At 40.0% G+C, this 19,502-nt stretch overlaps 1 protein-coding gene across 2 annotated transcripts in view; it reads right to left on the bottom strand.

The window, feature by feature from the left end:
- Positions 1-19,131, bottom strand: part of map2k5 (mitogen-activated protein kinase kinase 5) — a 75,161-nt gene extending 56,030 nt beyond the window's left edge. For both annotated transcript variants that reach the window (XM_030048346.1, XM_030048347.1), the window contains exons 1-8: positions 18,695-19,131; positions 18,291-18,339; positions 15,421-15,488; positions 7,534-7,603; positions 6,384-6,424; positions 4,811-4,878; positions 4,619-4,667; positions 1,689-1,753 (exon numbers count right to left, since the gene is read on the bottom strand). In XM_030048346.1, coding sequence (XP_029904206.1) covers positions 1,689-1,753; positions 4,619-4,667; positions 4,811-4,878; positions 6,384-6,424; positions 7,534-7,603; positions 15,421-15,488; positions 18,291-18,339; positions 18,695-18,826 — 542 coding nt within the window. In that variant the 5' untranslated portion in view covers positions 18,827-19,131. The remainder of the gene's footprint in view (positions 1-1,688; positions 1,754-4,618; positions 4,668-4,810; positions 4,879-6,383; positions 6,425-7,533; positions 7,604-15,420; positions 15,489-18,290; positions 18,340-18,694) is intronic.
- Positions 19,132-19,502: the final 371 nt, after the last annotated feature.

Genomic DNA, 19,502 nt, shown 5'->3' with positions numbered 1-19,502 from the left:
CTTACAGCCCCAAATCGATAACACATATGCTGGCAACCTTCAGATCAAAATAAATAAATAAAGCAGTAGACACAAACTGGCCTGATGGATGTCACAACAAACGGTAAAAGATTTATGGATAGATGTAGGACCAGCAGGAGTAGTGAAAAATGTAAAACCCCTCCCAACCCCCACTGTAGAGCTGTGAGTGTAACTTTTTTTCATAAATTGTGAGCATAAAGCAGATGAATTCATATCACATCATACACCGTTTAAAATCGCAAACTTATTAAGCTACTTTTCCTCCACATTTGCACAGTGCCACTGCTTGCACTAACATTACTCAAACCACCTCCCTTGCATCAGCAAGCATCTTCTTCAGTGTCACTCACTACTGTTTTACTGTGGCCTTGATGCTACCTGTATGTACACTATATTGCCAAAAGTATTCGCTCATCTATCCAAATCATTGAATTCAGGTGTTCCAATCACTTCCATGACCACAGGTGTATAAAATCAAGCACCTAGGCATGCAGACTACTTCTACAAACATTTGTGAAAGAATGGGTCGCTCTCAGGAGCTCAGTGAATTCCAGCATGGTGCTGTAATAGTAATGTAATAGGATGCCTCCTGTGCAGTAAGTCCAGTTGTGAAACTTCCTCGCTACTAAATATTCCACAATCAACTGTTAGTGGTACTATAACAAAGTAGAAGTGATTGGGAACGACAGCAACTCAGCCACGGAGTGGTAGGCCACATAAAATCACAGAGCGGGGTCAGCGGATGCTGAGACGCATAGTGCGCAGAGGACGCCAACTTTCTGCAGAGTCAATTGCTACAGACCTCCAAACTTCATGTGATCTTCAGATTAGCTCAAGAGCAGTGCGTAGAGAGCTTCATGGAATGGGTTTCCATGGCCGAGCAGCTGCATCCAAGCCTTACATCACCAAGCACAATGCAAAGCATCGGATGCAGCGGTGTAAAGCACACCGCCACTGGACTCTAGAGCAGTGGACACGTGTTCTCTGCAGTGACGAGTCACGCTTCTCCGTCTGGAAATCTGATGGACGAGTCTGGGTTTGGTGGTTGCCAAGAGAACAGTACTTGTCTGACTGCATTGTGCCAAGTGTAAAGTTTGGTGGAGGGGGGATTATGGTGTGGGCTTGTTTTTCGGACATTGGGCTCGGCCCCTTAGTTCCAGTGAAAGGAACTCTTAATGCTTCACCATACAAAGACATTTTGGACAATTTCATGCTCCCAACTTTGTGGGAACAGTTTGGAGATGGCCCCTTCCTGTTCCAACACGACTGCGCACCAGTGCACAAAGCAAGGTCCATAAAGACATGGATGAGCGAGTTTGGTGTGGAAGAACTTGACTGGCCTGCACAGAGTCCTGACCTGAACCCGATAGAACACCTTTGGGATGAATTAGAGCGGAGACTGAGAGCCAGGCCTTCTTGTCCAACATCAGTGTTTGACCTCACAAATGCACTTCTGGAAGAATGGTCAAAAATTCCCATAAACACACTCCTAAACCTTGTGGAAAGCCTTCCTAGAAGAGTTGAAGTTGTTATAGCTGCAAAGGATGGGCCCACATCATATTAAATCCTATGGTTTAAGAATGGGATGTCACTCATGTTCATATGTCTGTGAAGGCAGCCGAGCGAATACTTTTGGCAATATAGTGTATGAGCTACCAGACACTTACTTGTACACTGTGCCTCCGTTTCCATGGCCAAGCTGCTCTTGGTAGTGGATATCTTGGGCATTTATCTAAAAAGAACCAAACAAATACAGGTATGTAACAATGCTATTTTAGAAATGAAGCCAAATGCAGGTTATGTGTAACTACGCAGGTGTGAGCATGAGAGAGACAGAGTCAAAGAGAGAGAGAGAGGGAGAGAGAGAGAGAGGGGGAGAGAGAGAGAGAGAGAGAGAGAGAGAGAGAGACTAATGTTACTGGAGGCTATAAACAAGACAGGCATTCAGGTCATTCCAAGTTCAGCAACAGACGGAGAGAAAACAAGGAGAGAGGAGGAGAAGAGATCAATACAACATTTGCTGTCCAATTTATAAAAGGACATTGTGCCTGGGTGTGGGGGGAGGTGAGTGATGTAGAGTTTAATGACGATTTGTTTGCTGTCGTCGTTCCATTCCACTTTGATAAAAGGTGTCAGAAGGGGGTAATATAACGTGGCCCCAGCTGACATGGGGGGCTGGGGAAAAGTTTCCTCTCTCTCTGTCTTTCTCTGTCTCTCTCTCTCTCTCTCTCTCTCTCTCTCCAGCAGGGCTAAATCACACACATGTAGGTCAATGAAATTCCTTTAAAAAGAGCGTTCATATTATAATCTGGTTGTGAACTTTTTAGACCATATCATGAAAATACCTCAAATAGTAATTAACAAAATTATTACTGGAGATCACAGGTCATATTTAAAGTCTAATATCTATATAATGTGTGCATGTCAGCTGATTGTGAGGATAAAAATACCAAATGAGAATTGAGAAAAACATTTACTTATCAATTACAACCAACATGCAATCACAAATAGTGTCTTTATACTGTACAGCTAATGATCTATTATTTTCACACATATTTTATGGTGATGGGCTTAATTTATCAACAGATAGAGTGGGACTGAGTGGGACGCTACAACAATCACTACATTAACACACAGGTGAGATTTGCCTTGTGTTGAAGAATATTTTTTCAGGAATCAGAAAGTTTGAATCCAATATTTCACACCAAAGTGTCATGGACTGAACAGTGAACTTCATGAAAGCAGGCTCTAAATGGAGTAGGTAGGTAGATACTTTATTCATCCCGCAGTAAAGCAGAACCTTTCTGCATTTTTACCACATAATCCTCTCTACTTCACAGAATCATTAAAAGTACAAACATATTGATGGGTAAGATACAAAATACTGATTTTAAAAATTAACAGGCATCATATTATTAGTATAATATTTTAAAAGCAGTCAGTCAAACGTTGATGTAGGACTGACTGCTTGCTAAGAGTAGTGTTAGTTAATTACTTGATTAATAGTCTTCTGTTTTTGGGGAGGACTAGTATCTCCTCCTTCAACCATGCACACCTGCTGACTATGCTACATATATACAATTCTGCTTTTATTCAGTTCAAAAGGGCCTGTATCAATAAAGTACACAACCCATTTTGTCATTTGTTTGTAAATTACTTTTTTAGATATGACAACCACTCTGTGGTTTGCATCTCCAAATAGCCATAATGTATACAGCATAGGAAATAATCAATCATCATTTTAATGCATGTAGCATTCAAGGACCGAAATAACCAAATCACAAAGCAATTTCCCATTTGTTTTTTCATACGCTCTCCGATGGTTTGTACCTTAATCACCTGCCTTTCTCTTCATACCGTTCATTTGGACTGGACAGAAAATCGTCACCTATGTGCATCTCACAACCTGTGCAAATACTGTGTGTGAGTGTATGTATTGTATGTGCATGCTTGTCAGTGTGTGTGCCGAGGCTGCTGGCTAAAGGTGCCCTGTCACTAAGCTAGTGTGTGTGGACAGATGCTTGTTTGCACTCTGGATGATATGATATAAATGTGTTGCTGCCAAAATTCATTTTGTAGAGACAGGGAGAGACAGGAAACACCACTACGGGACAAATGCCCCCCTAACACACATACCGCAAAAGCACACACCCACATACCAATTCACCTCAATTGATTTGATAACATGGTCGAAGGAGGGGGGCTAAAGCAAATGAGAGGAGACGGATGAGAGAATGGAGGAGGAGGCAGACAACAGCTCTATTAGTTCACTGTGTTACAGGAGAAACAGGAGAGTCTGCTGTCTTAATTGTCTCCCTGACACGCTAGATACTCATATGTGGTTGTGTGCATGTGTGTGTGTGTGTGTGTGTGTGTGTGTGTGTGTGTGTGTGTGTGTGTGTGTGAGCACGCATGTGTGTGACTGGGGATGACTAGGCTTTATTAGTGCGTTCCATTTGAACTGGGAAGTCAGAATTTCCAAGTTCACGGTCAAAAATTTAAACTGGAACACACCCTGAAGTTGGATCAGCCACCACAAAATCCGAAAAGGCTGCTCTGCACATCAACAGTAGCAAAATCTGTCATAATATACTGTTTATTTGCACTACCATCTTATTTGTATCTCATTAAATCAGTCCTACGCACAATACTGTCCCACCATCTGTCTGCATGTTGCTTCAGTGTTTCTTGGTGCAAAATACTGTGCAATGCGTTGTTATCAACTGCTGTTGCTAACCTGGAAAGAGCTTTTTGTACTGGAACATGGTCAACTCGGGTGTGACGTCATTCCCAGCTCTGACTGGTAAATGAAAAACACAGCACGAGACTTAAGAACCCACAAACCTCCTGCTCCCAGTGCAGCCCTGTGATCCGCGCTACTTTGCAAAACTGACAATGACCACCTACACACTCTGAGCAACATGCCAACAGAACAGAGGGGGAAAAAATCAGTAGAGGAGACACTCAGCAGCGAGAATATGCCTCGCTCTACTTGGAAGCTGAGTGTGACAAAGGGGCAGTAAAAAGGCAGTGGTACATCTGCACATAAGAACATAAGATTTACTCAAAAGACAAGTTTTCAAAGCGAATGCCTCACCTGTCCATTTGTCAAAATCCTCTTCAGCTCAGCAGACGACTTCTTCAGGCTGTAGCAGGTTGAACACCACAATTAGATCAACTTGTGAGTGAAATATCATCTCAATGACGTCTCTCTATCCTATCTATTCACCAACAAACTGAACTTTATCCCAAGCAGTGTAACGTCCTCCTCATGCCCCAGCAAGCTCACCTGTTGTTGGCCATGGGGTCTGGGACTGCATGGGCACAGTCATTCGCTGGGTTAGGTCTTGTATTCACCTGAGGGTATGAACACGGACATAAACACACAAGCAGGAGAACACAAGCACACACACAGACACAGACACACAGACACACACACACACACACGCACAGACACACACACACAGACACACAGACACACTTACTTAGTGGTCAAGGCCAAAAGACAGACAGACAGACAGACATATGGCCAGACCCCCTAATGAACAAGAACAAAACACAGCCTCTCAGTTCAGCCTGGAGGTTAATTGGCTTTCGTGAGAGAGTAGGGAGGGAGGGAAAGAAGAATTGAGAGGAGGTGTAGAGTTAGAAGAGGGGAAAGGATGACAGACAGGAGAGGGAAGAGGGTTGAGGGGAGGAGAGGAGAGGACCAAAAATGAGGTTGCATAAAGGTAATACGGGCTAACATTATAAAGAGGGTACTTAAAGTGAACAGGCAAAGACTTAAGGCACATCAGTTTGAAAAAAAAAAAAAAAATCACATATGAAAAGCATGCCTCACCAAGGATATTGTCCTTTTCATCTATTCATCTGCATCTATGTTTACTTCAAAGACCTCTGGACTCAACCCAGATATTGAACAAAGAGAAATGATAAGACACTGTAAAGGGGATACTAAAAATAACTCATTTAATTGAGGTCAAAAGGCCCGTGTGTTGGGTCCACTAAGGCACAGGGATCCTCTCTTTAATTAGTGCCCAGGAAGACCTAATTTAAACAAAGCGCAAGACTCCCCTCAGCCAATTACTTTTATATTAAAACAGGAGAAAAGAGGGGAAAGATTACCAAAAGACCAAAGGTTTTTGGAAAACATCATCTTCTCAAAACAGACCTCTGACCTCAAAAAAAGATTGATGCAGTTCAGTGGTTGTTACCAAAGCTCCTCGGAGGATACATTAAATAAAGCCCTTTCAGTATGTGGGATTGGGGGGGGGATTTTATTATTGAAATGGAGATGAATGTAATATGGATCATCTGGAGAGACAGAGAGGTGTCAAGCCAGTTAACCCATGGTAATTAGCAACAGGCTTCAACAGCAACATTTGCCCAACATAAAATGGGAAGGTCTGGGGGCGGCCATCTCTGAATGGAGGGAGGGGGGCTTCTAATGACAATTTCATGGTTGAGCAATGACATCTTCTTACTGCTTGACTTAGTTTGATCTAACCAACCATGATGCTCTTCTTATTAGATGTATGGAATGAGAGGATCATGATACTCTGGGGTGCAGTGGGGGGGCATCAGGGTTTGAGCATAACACCTTGCTCTTAAATGACTATCCCTGCATAACCAAATGAAAACAGAGAGAGAAGGAGGGAGAGAAGCTGCGCCATAACCGCAGCCAGCCATCTACATACATAAATATAGACAAGGGGAGCAAGAGAATGAGCGTAAGAAAAGGAGAGCCTTGACTTCAATTGACATTTCAATAAGTGGAACACAGCATTACCAATCCATTTGCCTCAACTTTTTCCCCCTCGCTCTCTGTGTAAGGCAGCTGAAACAATTATTGAGATAGGTACCTTCAGGCCATGTATGTTCCGGATCCCTGGAGTCTTGCCGGCTGAAACAGTAATTGACTAGATTGTAGAACACATCACTGGGCCATTTACAAATGTGCTGAAAAGGAATCAGTTCTTTAAAAGAAAAAAAAGAAATGAAATGAAATGAGGGTGACTCTGAAATTAGTTGCAGAGGAGAGAGTGATTGAGATGTTGGCCCCCTGGGACAGCAGCGGTGGGAAGGAAAGGAGGAAAGAGAAGCAAAGAGAAACAAAATGAAAGAGTAAGAGAGAGAAAGTAATAGCAGAAATGTATCGTCACTTTTTTCTCCTTGAGGTGTTGCAGCTATTTTTAAATATTGCTTTAAGTGTAGGCAAATACACATATACATACTTAAAGGAAAATGTATTAAGAAACAGTGTACTCATACTGTCAACCAGCTACAGAAGCAGCTAGTTTTTCAGAGACGGGGACTCTCTGAAGACACATTTGGAGTTTAAATGCTGTTGAACCTAAAAAGACTGCCAAAAATATTTGCAAATACAATAACTGAATGAGCCTGTCAGTTTTAATCATACTTTCCAGGTGCTGCAAAGCTCCAGCTCCCCTGTTCTCATTGTGTGTAACTGATAAAGCTGGTTCAGTCCAATTTCCTAACACCGGGCTTTAGGTGGGACAGGGAAAACATTTTCATATAATCTTTAAAAAAAATTATTTGAAGTACTGTTTGTGACGCGAGATTAACACACATAGATTAATGCTGTAGGTGCTGTACCTTAGCATTATGTTAGCTCTTTCAAGCTCACCACTGATTTGCATATTAAAGAGTTTAAGGTACAAATTCACTGCAACCCACAGACAAATGTGAGTGATGGTTGATTTGACTTTAACTTTATAAAATGGAATACTTTATCAAAATTTGATGGCTGGTTAACAAGACGTGCTATAATATGAAAACAAGCATTTAATATAAACTTGAATAGTATAAGTCTGGACACAAGAATTATACACTGTCAAGCATTTATTACAAAGATATACAACCTTCCAGCCAAGATAATCTTGCTCATCAATCTCAAGTACACACAGACACACATACACACACAGAGACGCATGCACACATGCACACGCACATGTACACACACAAACAAATGCACATGCAGTCACTCCATACCTCGTGGAAATATCTGGAGGGGATCTGGCAGGAGTCCATTCATTCGTTGTTCATTTACTGTGTTGAAATACTGAAAGGAAAAATAAAGAGCAGCAAACTGTTCAGAGCTATGAAGGCTTCAAGTGATTTTAACCAAAAAAAAAAAAAAAAAACTAGGAATGGCATCTAAGCTGCTTCAAGAATGTAGCTTGATTCAAAGTCAACGGTAAGTTAAGTGAATGAAAAAAAATGATCCAATGCAACAACTTTAAAAATGAAGAAACACGGCATTGCTGCATTTGCAAATCAACTATGCATATCACCCATATATTCAACAATCTATTACACACACAAAAATCAGCTGTATATTTAAATGACGTCAGAATTCATCCATAGCGCCCCCAAAAATGAACGCATGCTGTGTTGCAATCTGTTGCCGGTGAGGACCAATGCCCTGTGGGCTTGTTCTCGAGGAGTGTAGCATTAACCCTTCTCTCCTCCAGGTCAACAGCTCACCAAACACTCATACCCTATCAGACTAACATGTGCACACACACTTTGGAGACTTTCAGACGCTTGCCAAGGCAACATAACAATTGATGTTTCAGTTAACCAAACCATCTGGTAAATTGTGATTGTGTTTGAGAGTGTGTGTGTGTGTGTGTGTGTGTGTGTGTGTGTGTGTGGGAGGGGGGCGTGTGTGTGGGTGTTTATTTCCCCTCCCCTTCGCAGGCTGGAAACCAACAGAAATTAACAAAGCAACCTTACCCCAGACATAGACAGCCACTCACAATGGTGCATACGTGTTTGTATAATCTAATTTAGAAGGACATGTATGTGTACTCATTGTTTCTTATCATCTGTAATTCAGTATGAGCTACTAAGTCATACTAGATCGCACAGAAATGTAAATCTGCACTCTCATTGTGCGGGAAGGAGGGAGGGAGGACGATGGGACCAGCTTGGATGGGAATGGATCAGAATGGCTACCCAAGTGGCACAGCTGTTATTAAAAGGCCTATTTATCACTGTCACATCCCTCCTCGCTCCTAGCCCTCTGCTTTTGCCCTCCAGCATTCTCACTAGGCCACATATGAACAATGGGCCGAACACCAAAAGCGTGTTGTGTGTGTTGGGGGGTGGACTTCACATACCTTTAATTTTCCGCTCAGCTAGCTTATTGATTAAGGCTGCAATTACCACCTAATCGGTAGTGGGTGTATTATTAAAAGACATTCTCCTTTGTTGGCCAATAACTAAACAGTGTCTGATCCCAAATACCATCACTCAGCCTTAAGGGACAAGTGGGAGAGGGAGAGGAGAGAGAGGGTCTCATCATCATTAGCAGACTAAGGGGAAATGGGAGTAAGAATGGTGGAATTAGAGCCGCTACCTCCAGGGGGAGCTGAGTGAGGAACAGATGAGGTCACATGTTTTTTTTTTTTTTTTTAGTACCTGACACAGGCCAGTCTTTAACTTTCAACAGAGGTGTCTGTCTTTCAAGGTGTCGAACAATGATTAGAGATGCCTGGAAGACTGGTACGTCTCACAGGAGCTTGTAGCAATCAATGTTCTCGGGGGTGGAGGGTAGTTTTTACAATAAATGCCCTCTGCGGACTGATGTTAATTAAGTGTGGAATTTGAGCATTAATTTTGCTCTGCAATAAGAAACATGAATATTTTGCCAGGCAACATAAAGGAGTAATCCTGAATTTAAAAAAAAAAAAAAAAAAAAAAAAAAAGCTTCATAACAAAAACAATGGTTAAGAACAAATGTGCTTTATGTCACAAACCAGCAAAGCTTCTATATATTTTGCAAGTAACAAACAAGGCAAGCAAAGCATTTCACGTTTTGCTTCATCAGGTTTGATTATTAGGAGACTGATCAGAGGTGTGGTGTATATACAGGGGCTGTTACAGAGTGGACCCAGAGTTGGCAATTCAATTCGATGAATCAACTATTTGCCCTGCCACTCCACCGCTCTGACGGTATCCATTTGGCTGCTTTCACCAGCATTAGATAGTGGTCCTCATTTTTCTCCCACCAGCTCAGTGAGCAACATCATCTTTTGTTTTGTTCTCCTCAGTTTGTTTGTTTGTTTGTAGGTATATCTTCCTTTCACTCACTTGTGATGTGCTTTCATGTTGATTATGGGCAGAAAGGCTAAAAGAGTGGCTTCAATAATGTCCTGCACAATTCTCCAGTTAATTAACCCAATTAATTGTGTATCTACCAGTTCTAAAAGTACTGGAAACCTTTTTATCCATTCCCCAGTGCAATATATATATTTATATCTATATTTACTCACTGTAAATACAGTTATGAAATCGGTGTAATACCATTTCTTTCCTCATGCTGTAGACATTATTTCAAATACAACAGTGAAGAAGAATTTATCACTGTGGGCATGTTGCTTGTGGCAGGTTTTATACAATTTTTAATGAGATGTTTTCCAGTAAATCAAACTGTGTAGAAACTTATCAAGAGTGGAGAAAGTAGAGTTAAAGTGATGTCGGCCTTCTATGTGAGTGAAACTAGCGCCAGGTCTGGTTTAGCCAAGTCTAGCTGGATTACATGAGCAGCTTCTTTACCTCGGCAGCTAATTCTGGCAAACAACCTTGTGAACCTGTCAAGGTAAATGTAGCTCACGAAGATCTAACAATATTTTCTTTTTATTGTGTGCCTACATGATATCAAGCGTTAAAACAGCCAGAAATTAACAAGACAGCAGACAGGCGATGAGCTTCATCTGTGGCTAAGTGCTAAGAATATAAAATAAAAACTGAGGAAAAGGCAGTCCAGTTTCAGTCCAGTGAGTCCAGTTTTGCAGGTTTCCATCTTCACACATTAAAGGGATGAAAAAATTTGGAATAAAAAAATATATTTAAAAAATGCAGACAAATAAAGATGCCTTATTTTTATTTTATTTCATTATTATTATTATTATTATTATTATTATTTTGGCCATTTTTACCACTGGAAATGTTGGGATTCCTTTTCAAACGTGTTTTCTTCTGATTTATTAATTTTTTCCTTCCCCTTAAGATAAACTCAGATTGCCTTAGCCCAACAAAAACATTCATGCTCGAAAAAAAATTAAACTGGGCCAAACAGCCTATTCATATAACAGGGTATTCTGCCGCTGACTGTCGGCCCGAGTACCCACCTAGACCTGACTAGCCCAGATTCTGTTCAGGCTCAGAATCGGTGTTAAAATCACCCAGTGTGACCTAGGCTTTAGCAACCACCAGAGAGCCTAATGAATTACCCTTCCCTTCACCTAACATGCTGGCTTCCTCTAATTCCTATTAATTTCACACAATGGCTGTCCACTCACCTGGAATTAACAACACTGATGCAAAAACCTGCTGGAGTCTCTAAGGAGGCCAAATGGCTACCACAGCAAACAACAACAAAAAAATCCTTTGAATACGAATGCAAATGATTGCTGAAATGCATAACCCCTGCATAAGACATTTGAAGAGGCCTGCTTGTATAAATTATATTTTGGTGAGCCTAGTATTTTTCAGATGATCAGCAGCTTTTAGTTCAGTTTCCTGTCCCATGAGGAACAGAAAGCCATTACTGGGCTCCTGGATTTGTTTGCCAAAAGATTCACTGTAGAAATGGCATTTGAAATCTGTGGACGAAGCAGTGCACTGCAGTGGATACTCAAAGATCTGTGTGGGGTGGAGTGCTGTCGGGACGGGGATGTTTCAAATATAATATGCTATTAAGACATATATTATTGGAATGAAGCACACGTCCTGGGACAATGAACTGGTATTTTGCATTAAGAAATACAAATGAAGCAGAGGTACAGCATGTTAGAATTGATTCTGTATATCATTTAACCTTTATATCAAAAACGACTAGGAAAGCTGGTTATTGTTGTCCCCTCTGCCATATAAAGGTGTATAAAAACTGAGGCAGATTAATGTGGAGACATAGGATCATAAAATACTGTATCATGTTTTACAAAAACTATTTTAAGTCAAATAACAACAAAAAGGCTGCCAGGATTGCTGGTAGATGTGCTGTGATAATCTGCAAATCATTTACAGTAAATCATACAACTTCAAAACAGTCACCATTTTCCACCTTGACTCTGGTACTGTGGTACTTTAGACTAATATATTCTGTGGTTTCGACTTGGTAGTGGTTGGTGGTTGTTTCCAAAACACCTCAGACATTCATAATTTAATTTGCATGGCATGTTTATTTATTTCTGTTTACCTCCTTGGCTTGTAGGACCAAACTGGAGGCTACCAGCAACTCACCGCTGTTAAGAAAAGTTTACACAAGCAACTATAGGCTTGGTGGTGAGCCCTGTTACTAACTAAAGCTAAGGGGGTAGTTGTTATCTGGCCAATTTAAACATGTTAAACATGTTAAAATAAATTTACTCAAACTGTCTGTCTCAAATACAGGTTGTTTGAATGGAGTGATAGAACTATTTTGCATAAGTAACTTGCATAAGTAAATTAAAAACAAAAGCTTTACTGAGATGTTAACAGAGAGGGTGGGCCAGGGTATAGCATGTCCATATTTTTGCAAATTAAAGTTCAAGGGCAAATTTATATAAAGCAAAACATCGCTATTTACAGTCTCAAAGGGCTTTACAAGTTTTTAACACACAGGACAACAGCCCCTAACTTAATCTTCATAGCGTGCAAGAAAAAACTCTCCAAAAAACAACTTTCTAGCCTTTTACCTACGAATACTTGCCCTGTAAAATAACCATATCAGGCCAAACTAGTTGGGTCTGAGTAAGCATCCATGAGATGTATTCACAGGTGGGAAATGAAGCAACAATTAATAGCTCATAATCTAAATTTATTTGAAATCCTTTACCTCTTTCAAATGGCTGAATGATATTACACATCATGATAACAACAACAACTACTTTTCTCTCATTCTCCTCAAAATGTATCCCATCTAAATAGCACTTAGGGCAGAACAAAGAAGATGGTAAAATATCTTCAAAACATCTGTATTAAGAACCATGAAGCGGGCTGAGGTCAATAAATTCCCTGTCCCTGTTTCAGTGCAGCTTGTTGGCACAACAGCTGTCTCTCTCCCTCTTCTCAGTCTCCCTGCTACCCTATGATACTTAATGATTAAAAAGCAACCAGAAGTGAACATATGATAGAGATGAACAAAAAAACAAGGGGAGTACATTGCGCCTGTGGCTCTAGCAGCATCATTGTGAGCTGATGGGGGGTAAAAGACATCCACAGATGAAAGTAGATTTTGAACAATTCCACCGCCCAGGGGGGCCTGCTCTTTAATGAGGCAAAACTTTAAGTACTGAATAATAAATAATAAAAATTGACAGTTCATTTAGCTTTCAGTGTACCTCGTAGAGACAACCATTACAAGTCATTACTCTTACTGTCCGTGGTGTGAACAGTAAGTACGGTGGAATATGACACAGTGTACCTTGCTATGACGAAGAGAGTTAGGTGGCCAGTGGATGTGACAGACAGACAGACAGACAGACAGACAGACAGATAGACAGATAGATAGATAGATAGATAGATAGATAGATAGATAGATAGATAGATAGATAGAAGTGTGCTGCGAAGTCTTTGGTCCCAAGATCAGTAGGCCCTGACACAAACTGATACACTATATCAGAATCAAAATGACATATTAACGATTTTTATTTTGGCATTTCTGCTTAATTAGACAGTCACAGTGGAGAGAGACAGGAAAAGCAGAGGAGAGAGAGGGGATGACATGCAGGAAAAGGTCACCGCCGGATTCAAACCCAGGCCACCGCGATACGGTCTTAGTCTTGATACATGGTGGGCGCTCCATCAGATGAGCCACAGTGCTGCACCAGAGTGACTTTACAACCATAACAAGATCACCTGTGTTGCCAAAGCACTAATACTGCTACTTCTACTACAGCTTGATCACTATAAGAACATGATTATTATAACCACATTTTATTTTATTTTTCTTTATTTTCTCTTGCAGATGACCATCTAACTGACATTTTTATGTTTATTACATAAATATTAAGTAATGAAAGGACAGCGTTGCTATTTACTGAGTTTCAAAATGCAGTGCAGTTGTTTCAAACACTTTTCAAATCACAAAGTACTGCATAATTTAAATATAATACAATACAGTATAGCGTATAACTCCCAAAGCCTCTAAAGGTTAGCTTTTTCTTGTTCTCCTCTGTATCTAAAGTATTTTACTTTATTACACACATTAGACCCACACTCCCAGATCTTTACACCTATTGGAATAAATAAATAATCACAGCCTAATACTGCTACTTCCAGTAATAATTCAAGAACTTCAACTCCTTCTGCCACCACTACTACTACTACTACTATTGTTACTAATTTAAAACAACATCACAATTGGTATGTGTGGTGTTTCATTACATGATTAGGACTACAACTATTACTGTTACTGCTTCTGCTACCATTACGACCAATTAGAACTGCTCTAGCATTGATCTAGTACACCCTGGCAACCACCTAGAAACACCCTAGCAACCACCTCATACACTCTAACAACTGACGAGAAACACTCTAGCAACTACCTAATATACTACAGAACATATAGTATAAAGAAACACCCTAGTGACCATCACAAAAATACACCCAAGCAACCACCTAGTTCACCCTAGGAACCACCTGGCAAAACCCTAGCAGTCACCTTGAGACAAGCAGTATGTGAAGTAATCCCCTTAAGAGAGTTTATAAAGTAGTTACAGTAACAGACACGTGATAGTAGGCCTAGAAGATAATTCAAATGTCTGATTTAGCCTTTTTGTGTTTGTTCTGAAATTTGGGGAAATCATCTCTGATAGAAAGGTATTTAGAGTGGTGTAAGAGGAAGTGTCCGGCCATAAGTTGCAAAACACTTGCAGCTGTCAAGCATTTAACTAACACTAAGCTAATTTCTACTTGTTTAAATCATCTTTGTAACTTATGTATGATCTGATATCTAAAGGGATATCATGATGTTAAATTTTAGTCCACTATTCCATTTCAGCAGAAACTTCTCTAAACTGCTTTCACTGAAAACTCTGAGGTTTTAAAATATGTACTAAACCATAACCTTAACCCTACATGGTGCCTGAATTAAAGAAGAACTGAAAAATGAATTTCTCCCGGAGAATAACGAAACAAAGTTGCAATCATTAAAACCACAACATTTCAGGTGCCATGCTGCTTGTCAGGGTGACAGGATTGTACGTGTACCAATCCTGTAACCAAAGCCTGAGAAAGGATATCGCAGCCATAATACATTACGTTGGTTCTTTAATATTTAAGAACAAAGGATTAACGTCACCTAACAAACAACAAGCATGCCATGGGGCGCCCTGGTGGCTCCCCACGTAGTGTACGTACCACGTAAAACTAAGGCTCTCTCCACTGTGACTATCTAATAAAGCAGAAACGTCCAAAAATTAATTGTCAAAAAAAGCCATGTTCCAATTCTCATCCAAAAACATAGATAAGTCACAGTTTTACCAATAAAGACAGATATATCACTCCTGTGGTTTACCAATGCTTGCTGTACTCTGTATGACTCAATTCCAAGAGAGCTTGGGAATTGAGGAAAGCAAATACTGTATAAATAGGGAAATGTTTGCTGCTGTCTTATGTATACATTTCTGTACATTTATGTGTAAGCACATGCATGTGACTATATACAGATGTATCCTTATGGTTATGCAGGCACTATAGGTGTAGATATATGTGTAAGCATGTGCAAAAGGAGGCATATCTGTACACTCTAACCCTGTTTCCTGTATTTTAAGGATATAGCATGTTTGTAGAGTGTAAGTTCTGGTGTTCCCACCCCATGTTGGGCGGGCCACCACAATGACATGGTGAGAAATAAATATATAAATAAATAATCATTCATTTACTCACATATGACAACATGGCTTTGAGTTCTTCATCACTTCTTACAGTGATTTTATCCCCCACCTCATCTTCATCTAAGAAACAAAGAAGCGTCTTCAAATTTGTATTGTGAAGCAAATCAACAAAATCATCCATTACGCTATCTACAATAAAGTCAGCAATGAAAAGCAGACCACATTTCTAATAAATAAAATCTGGATTAACAGATATGTTATTTTAGAGAAATTAGGTATAATCTGTTTTTGTTTTTGTTTTTTGTCTTTTTAATGCAAAAGGTTTATTATTATATGATGCAAATGTATAGGTTCTAATACAGTTTAATATTTCAAAAGCCAAGTTGTTAACATTGCTTTTGTTGTAACTGATTCCATATTTTGAAAACTCTCATATTAAATATCACTACTTTGATAAAAACAGGAGGAAAGAGAGTGACATAGTTGGAAAATGTCGAATGACATGCAAAGTAGCACGTGTGTCAATGTATCAAAACAACATCAAAAACAAACAATACCTGATATTCCTAATTTACTGCAACTGAAATGCAGTATGTAATTATTTTTATTGGTGACATCCTCAGCACTGGATGCAATACTATAAAGATGTCTACATAGATACATGTGGACTCAAGACTTTCAGCAAGCAAAAGCAGATGTCAGGTAATAGTTACTAGTTATAGTCATATTACTTTTCTCCTTAATGAATACTGTAACAATTTACAGACCAAAGTGTGTGTGTGTATATATATATATATATACAGTACAGGCCAAAAGTTTGGACACACCTTCTCATTCAATGCGTTTTCTTTATTTTCATGACTATTTACATTGTAGATTCTCACTGAAGGAATCAAAACTATGAATGAACACATGTAGAGTTATGTACTTAACAAAAAAAGGTGAAATAAATGAAAACATGTTTTATATTCTAGTTTCTTCAAAATAGCCACCCTTTGCTCTGATTACTGCTTTGCACACTCTTGGCATTCTCTCCATGAGCTTCAAGAGGTAGTCACCTGAAATGGTTTTCACTTCACAGGTGTGCCTTATCAGGGTTAATTAGTGGAATTCTTGCTTTATCAATGGGGTTGGGACCATCAGTTGTGTTGCGCAGAAGTCAGGTTACTACACAGCCGACAGCCCTATTGGACAACTGTTAAAATTCATATTATGGCAAGAACCAATCAGCTAACTAAAGAAAAACGAGTGGCCATCATTACTTTAAGAAATGAAGGTCAGTCAGTCCGGAAAATTGCAAAAACTTTAAATGTGTCCCCAAGTGGAGTCGCAAAAACCATCAAGCGCTACGACGAAACTGGCACACATGAGGACCGACCCAGGAAAGGAAGACCAAGAGTCACCTCTGCTTCTGAGGACAAGTTCATCTGAGTCACCAGCCTCAGAAATCGCAAGTTAACAGCAGCTCAGATCAGAGACCAGATAAATGCCACACAGAGTTCTAGCAGCAGACCCATCTCTAGAACAACTGTTAAGAGGAGACTGCGCCAATCAGGCCTTCATGGTCAAATAGCTGCTAGGAAACCACTGCTAAGGAGAGACAACAAGCAGAAGAGATTTGTTTGGGCCAAGAAACACAAGGAATGGACATTAGACCAGTGGAAATCTGCGCTTTGGTCTGATGAGTCCAAATTTGAGATCTTTGGTTCCAACCGCCGTGTCTTTGTGAGACGCAGAAAAGGTGAACGGATGGATTCCACATGCCTGGTTCCCACTGTGAAGCATGGAGGAGGAGGTGTGATGGTGTGGGGGTGTTTTGCTGGTGACACTGTTGGGGATTTATTCAAAATTGAAGGCACACTGAACCAGCATGGCTACCACAGCATCCTGCAGCGACATGCCATCCCATCCGGTTTGTGTTTAGTTGGATGATCATTTATTTTTCAACAGGACAATGAGCCCAAACACACCTCCAGGCTGTGTAAGGGCTATTTGACCAAGAAGGAGAGTGATGGAGTGCTGCGGCAGATGACCTGGCCTCCACAGTCACCGGACCTGAACCCAATCGAGATGGTTTGGGGTGAGCTGGACCGCAGAGTGAAGGCAAAGGGGCCAACAAGTGCTACACACCTCTGGGAACTCCTTCAAGACTGTTGGAAAACCATTTCAGGTGACTACCTCTTGAAGCTCATCGAGAGAATGCCAAGAGTGTGCAAAGCAGTAATCAGAGCAAAGGGTGGCTATTTTGAAGAAACTAGAATATAAAACATGTTTTCAGTTATTTCACCTTTTTTTGTTAAGTACATAACTCCACGTGTTCATTCATAGTTTTGATTCCTTCAGTTAGAATCTACAATGTAAATAGTCATGAAAATAAAGAAAACGCATTGAATGAGAAGGTGTGTCCAAACTTTTAAGGTTAATTAATAATTTTGTCATTTTTGTAATATTAAAATTGGAATAATCCAAAACCTATAATAAAAAAAATGTTCTACTGACTTAACCACCAATTATTATAATTCATCTCCATCATAACTGGTAAGCAAACAAGTCCTCCTTTTTTTCTTCCAATAACCTATTTACATTTACTGTCTGCTGAGGCTAGTACTTCCTGTCTATTCTTTATTTGTATGTCAAAGTCACATTACTACATTATCAAGCATAAAAGAAGAAAGAATAAGACCAGGGAAGTGATGTTTTCATCTTTGTTTTTAAAAATGCATCATAGTCATGAGATTTTGTCGGCCATCCCATTATAACTGACTTTGATAATTAGTGCATTTTTGAAATAGCTCTTAGTTTAGTGCAAATGGAATTAGTATCTTGTTAGACCAACTTAACTATGTGTAAAAATGCTTCCAACACATGACAAGTGAAAACCTTTACAGTCTAGTGAACAAAAGTAATACAAGCCAAACTTACAGTCAAAAGCAGTGATGGTTGCTTCGGGCATGACATCTCTGATAGCAACCTGAAAACGTTTCGTAGAGTCAATTTAGTGCACACTGACAACCACAAAGACCTCACTTTAAAGGTTTGCTATAAAGCTTAGGTAGTTAACATAGGATTTATCTACATTTACATTTGTACTAGACCAAATTAAAAGAACATGGTGCCAAAAATATACACCCCAACATCTGGTGATGTCGAGGGCAATGATAAACTGTAATGCAGTTGCTAGAGGGCTCGTACGCTGCCCAGCTTAATATTCACTCAAAATGACTTGTAACTTCGCTGTGCACTGTATTATCGACTAAAATGTCAAAGAAAAGGCTAAAGTGACGTTGAATGGGGTGGCTATCTCGCTAGCACTTTGAAAAACTCACCAGCAAGTCGTTGAAGTTCAACGAAGATGGACAGTCGACGGATGAGTCCATGTCGCCAGACGGTGTTTTAATGCGGATCACTATTCCCTCGGTGTCCATTGCGCACAGGTTATTTAAGACAAGTAAAAGCATAACAGGGAGATATGAAGACTCATAATACCACTTAGCTGGCTGTCTCAGGTAGCGAGCTAATTTCCTGCAGTGGTTTGCTAGCGACACTTGCTAGCATCCTGTTTCAGTTGACACACAGACACACAAACTGCTGCAGTCTGAACGAAGATTTAAAAAATATATAATACTAATAAAAACGAGTCAGTTAATTTAGAACCGCCGAAAAGGGAAGTCACGACTAGCCACACCACAGGTGGGGTATTATGTTCACTTTCAGATTTGATTCACCCACACTACAGGGCAAAGTTTCAGTAGATAGCGTTAGCTGACAGATTTTGACATGCAGCTGCTAGTTTCCAGGAAAACATTACTGCCCGTTTTTTCCTAGGATGGCGAAGGCACATTTTATTTTACATTTTATTTTGGATTATCGTCAAGGTTAGGGTTAGGATTCGGGTAAGGTTAGGGTAAGGGTTGGGCATAAATGTGTTATTACTAAGATTAGGGAAAGGCTGTAGAGAATGAATGGAAGTCAATTAGGTCTTGCTTTCGCTATCCTAGGAGAATAATATTGCGCCCGGTAGCGTTTCCGAATCAACATCCGGTTGATATTTCCAAAATAAAAACTTTAATTTGACAATATGAAACTATTAACACATTTCTAGCACTGAAGGTACATAGGGCATTGTCCCAGCAA

Source organism: Myripristis murdjan, chromosome 3, assembly GCF_902150065.1.
Source record: "Myripristis murdjan chromosome 3, fMyrMur1.1, whole genome shotgun sequence".
Lineage (NCBI taxonomy): Eukaryota > Metazoa > Chordata > Actinopteri > Holocentriformes > Holocentridae > Myripristis > Myripristis murdjan.
This window is presented reverse-complemented; position numbering and strand designations above follow the sequence as displayed.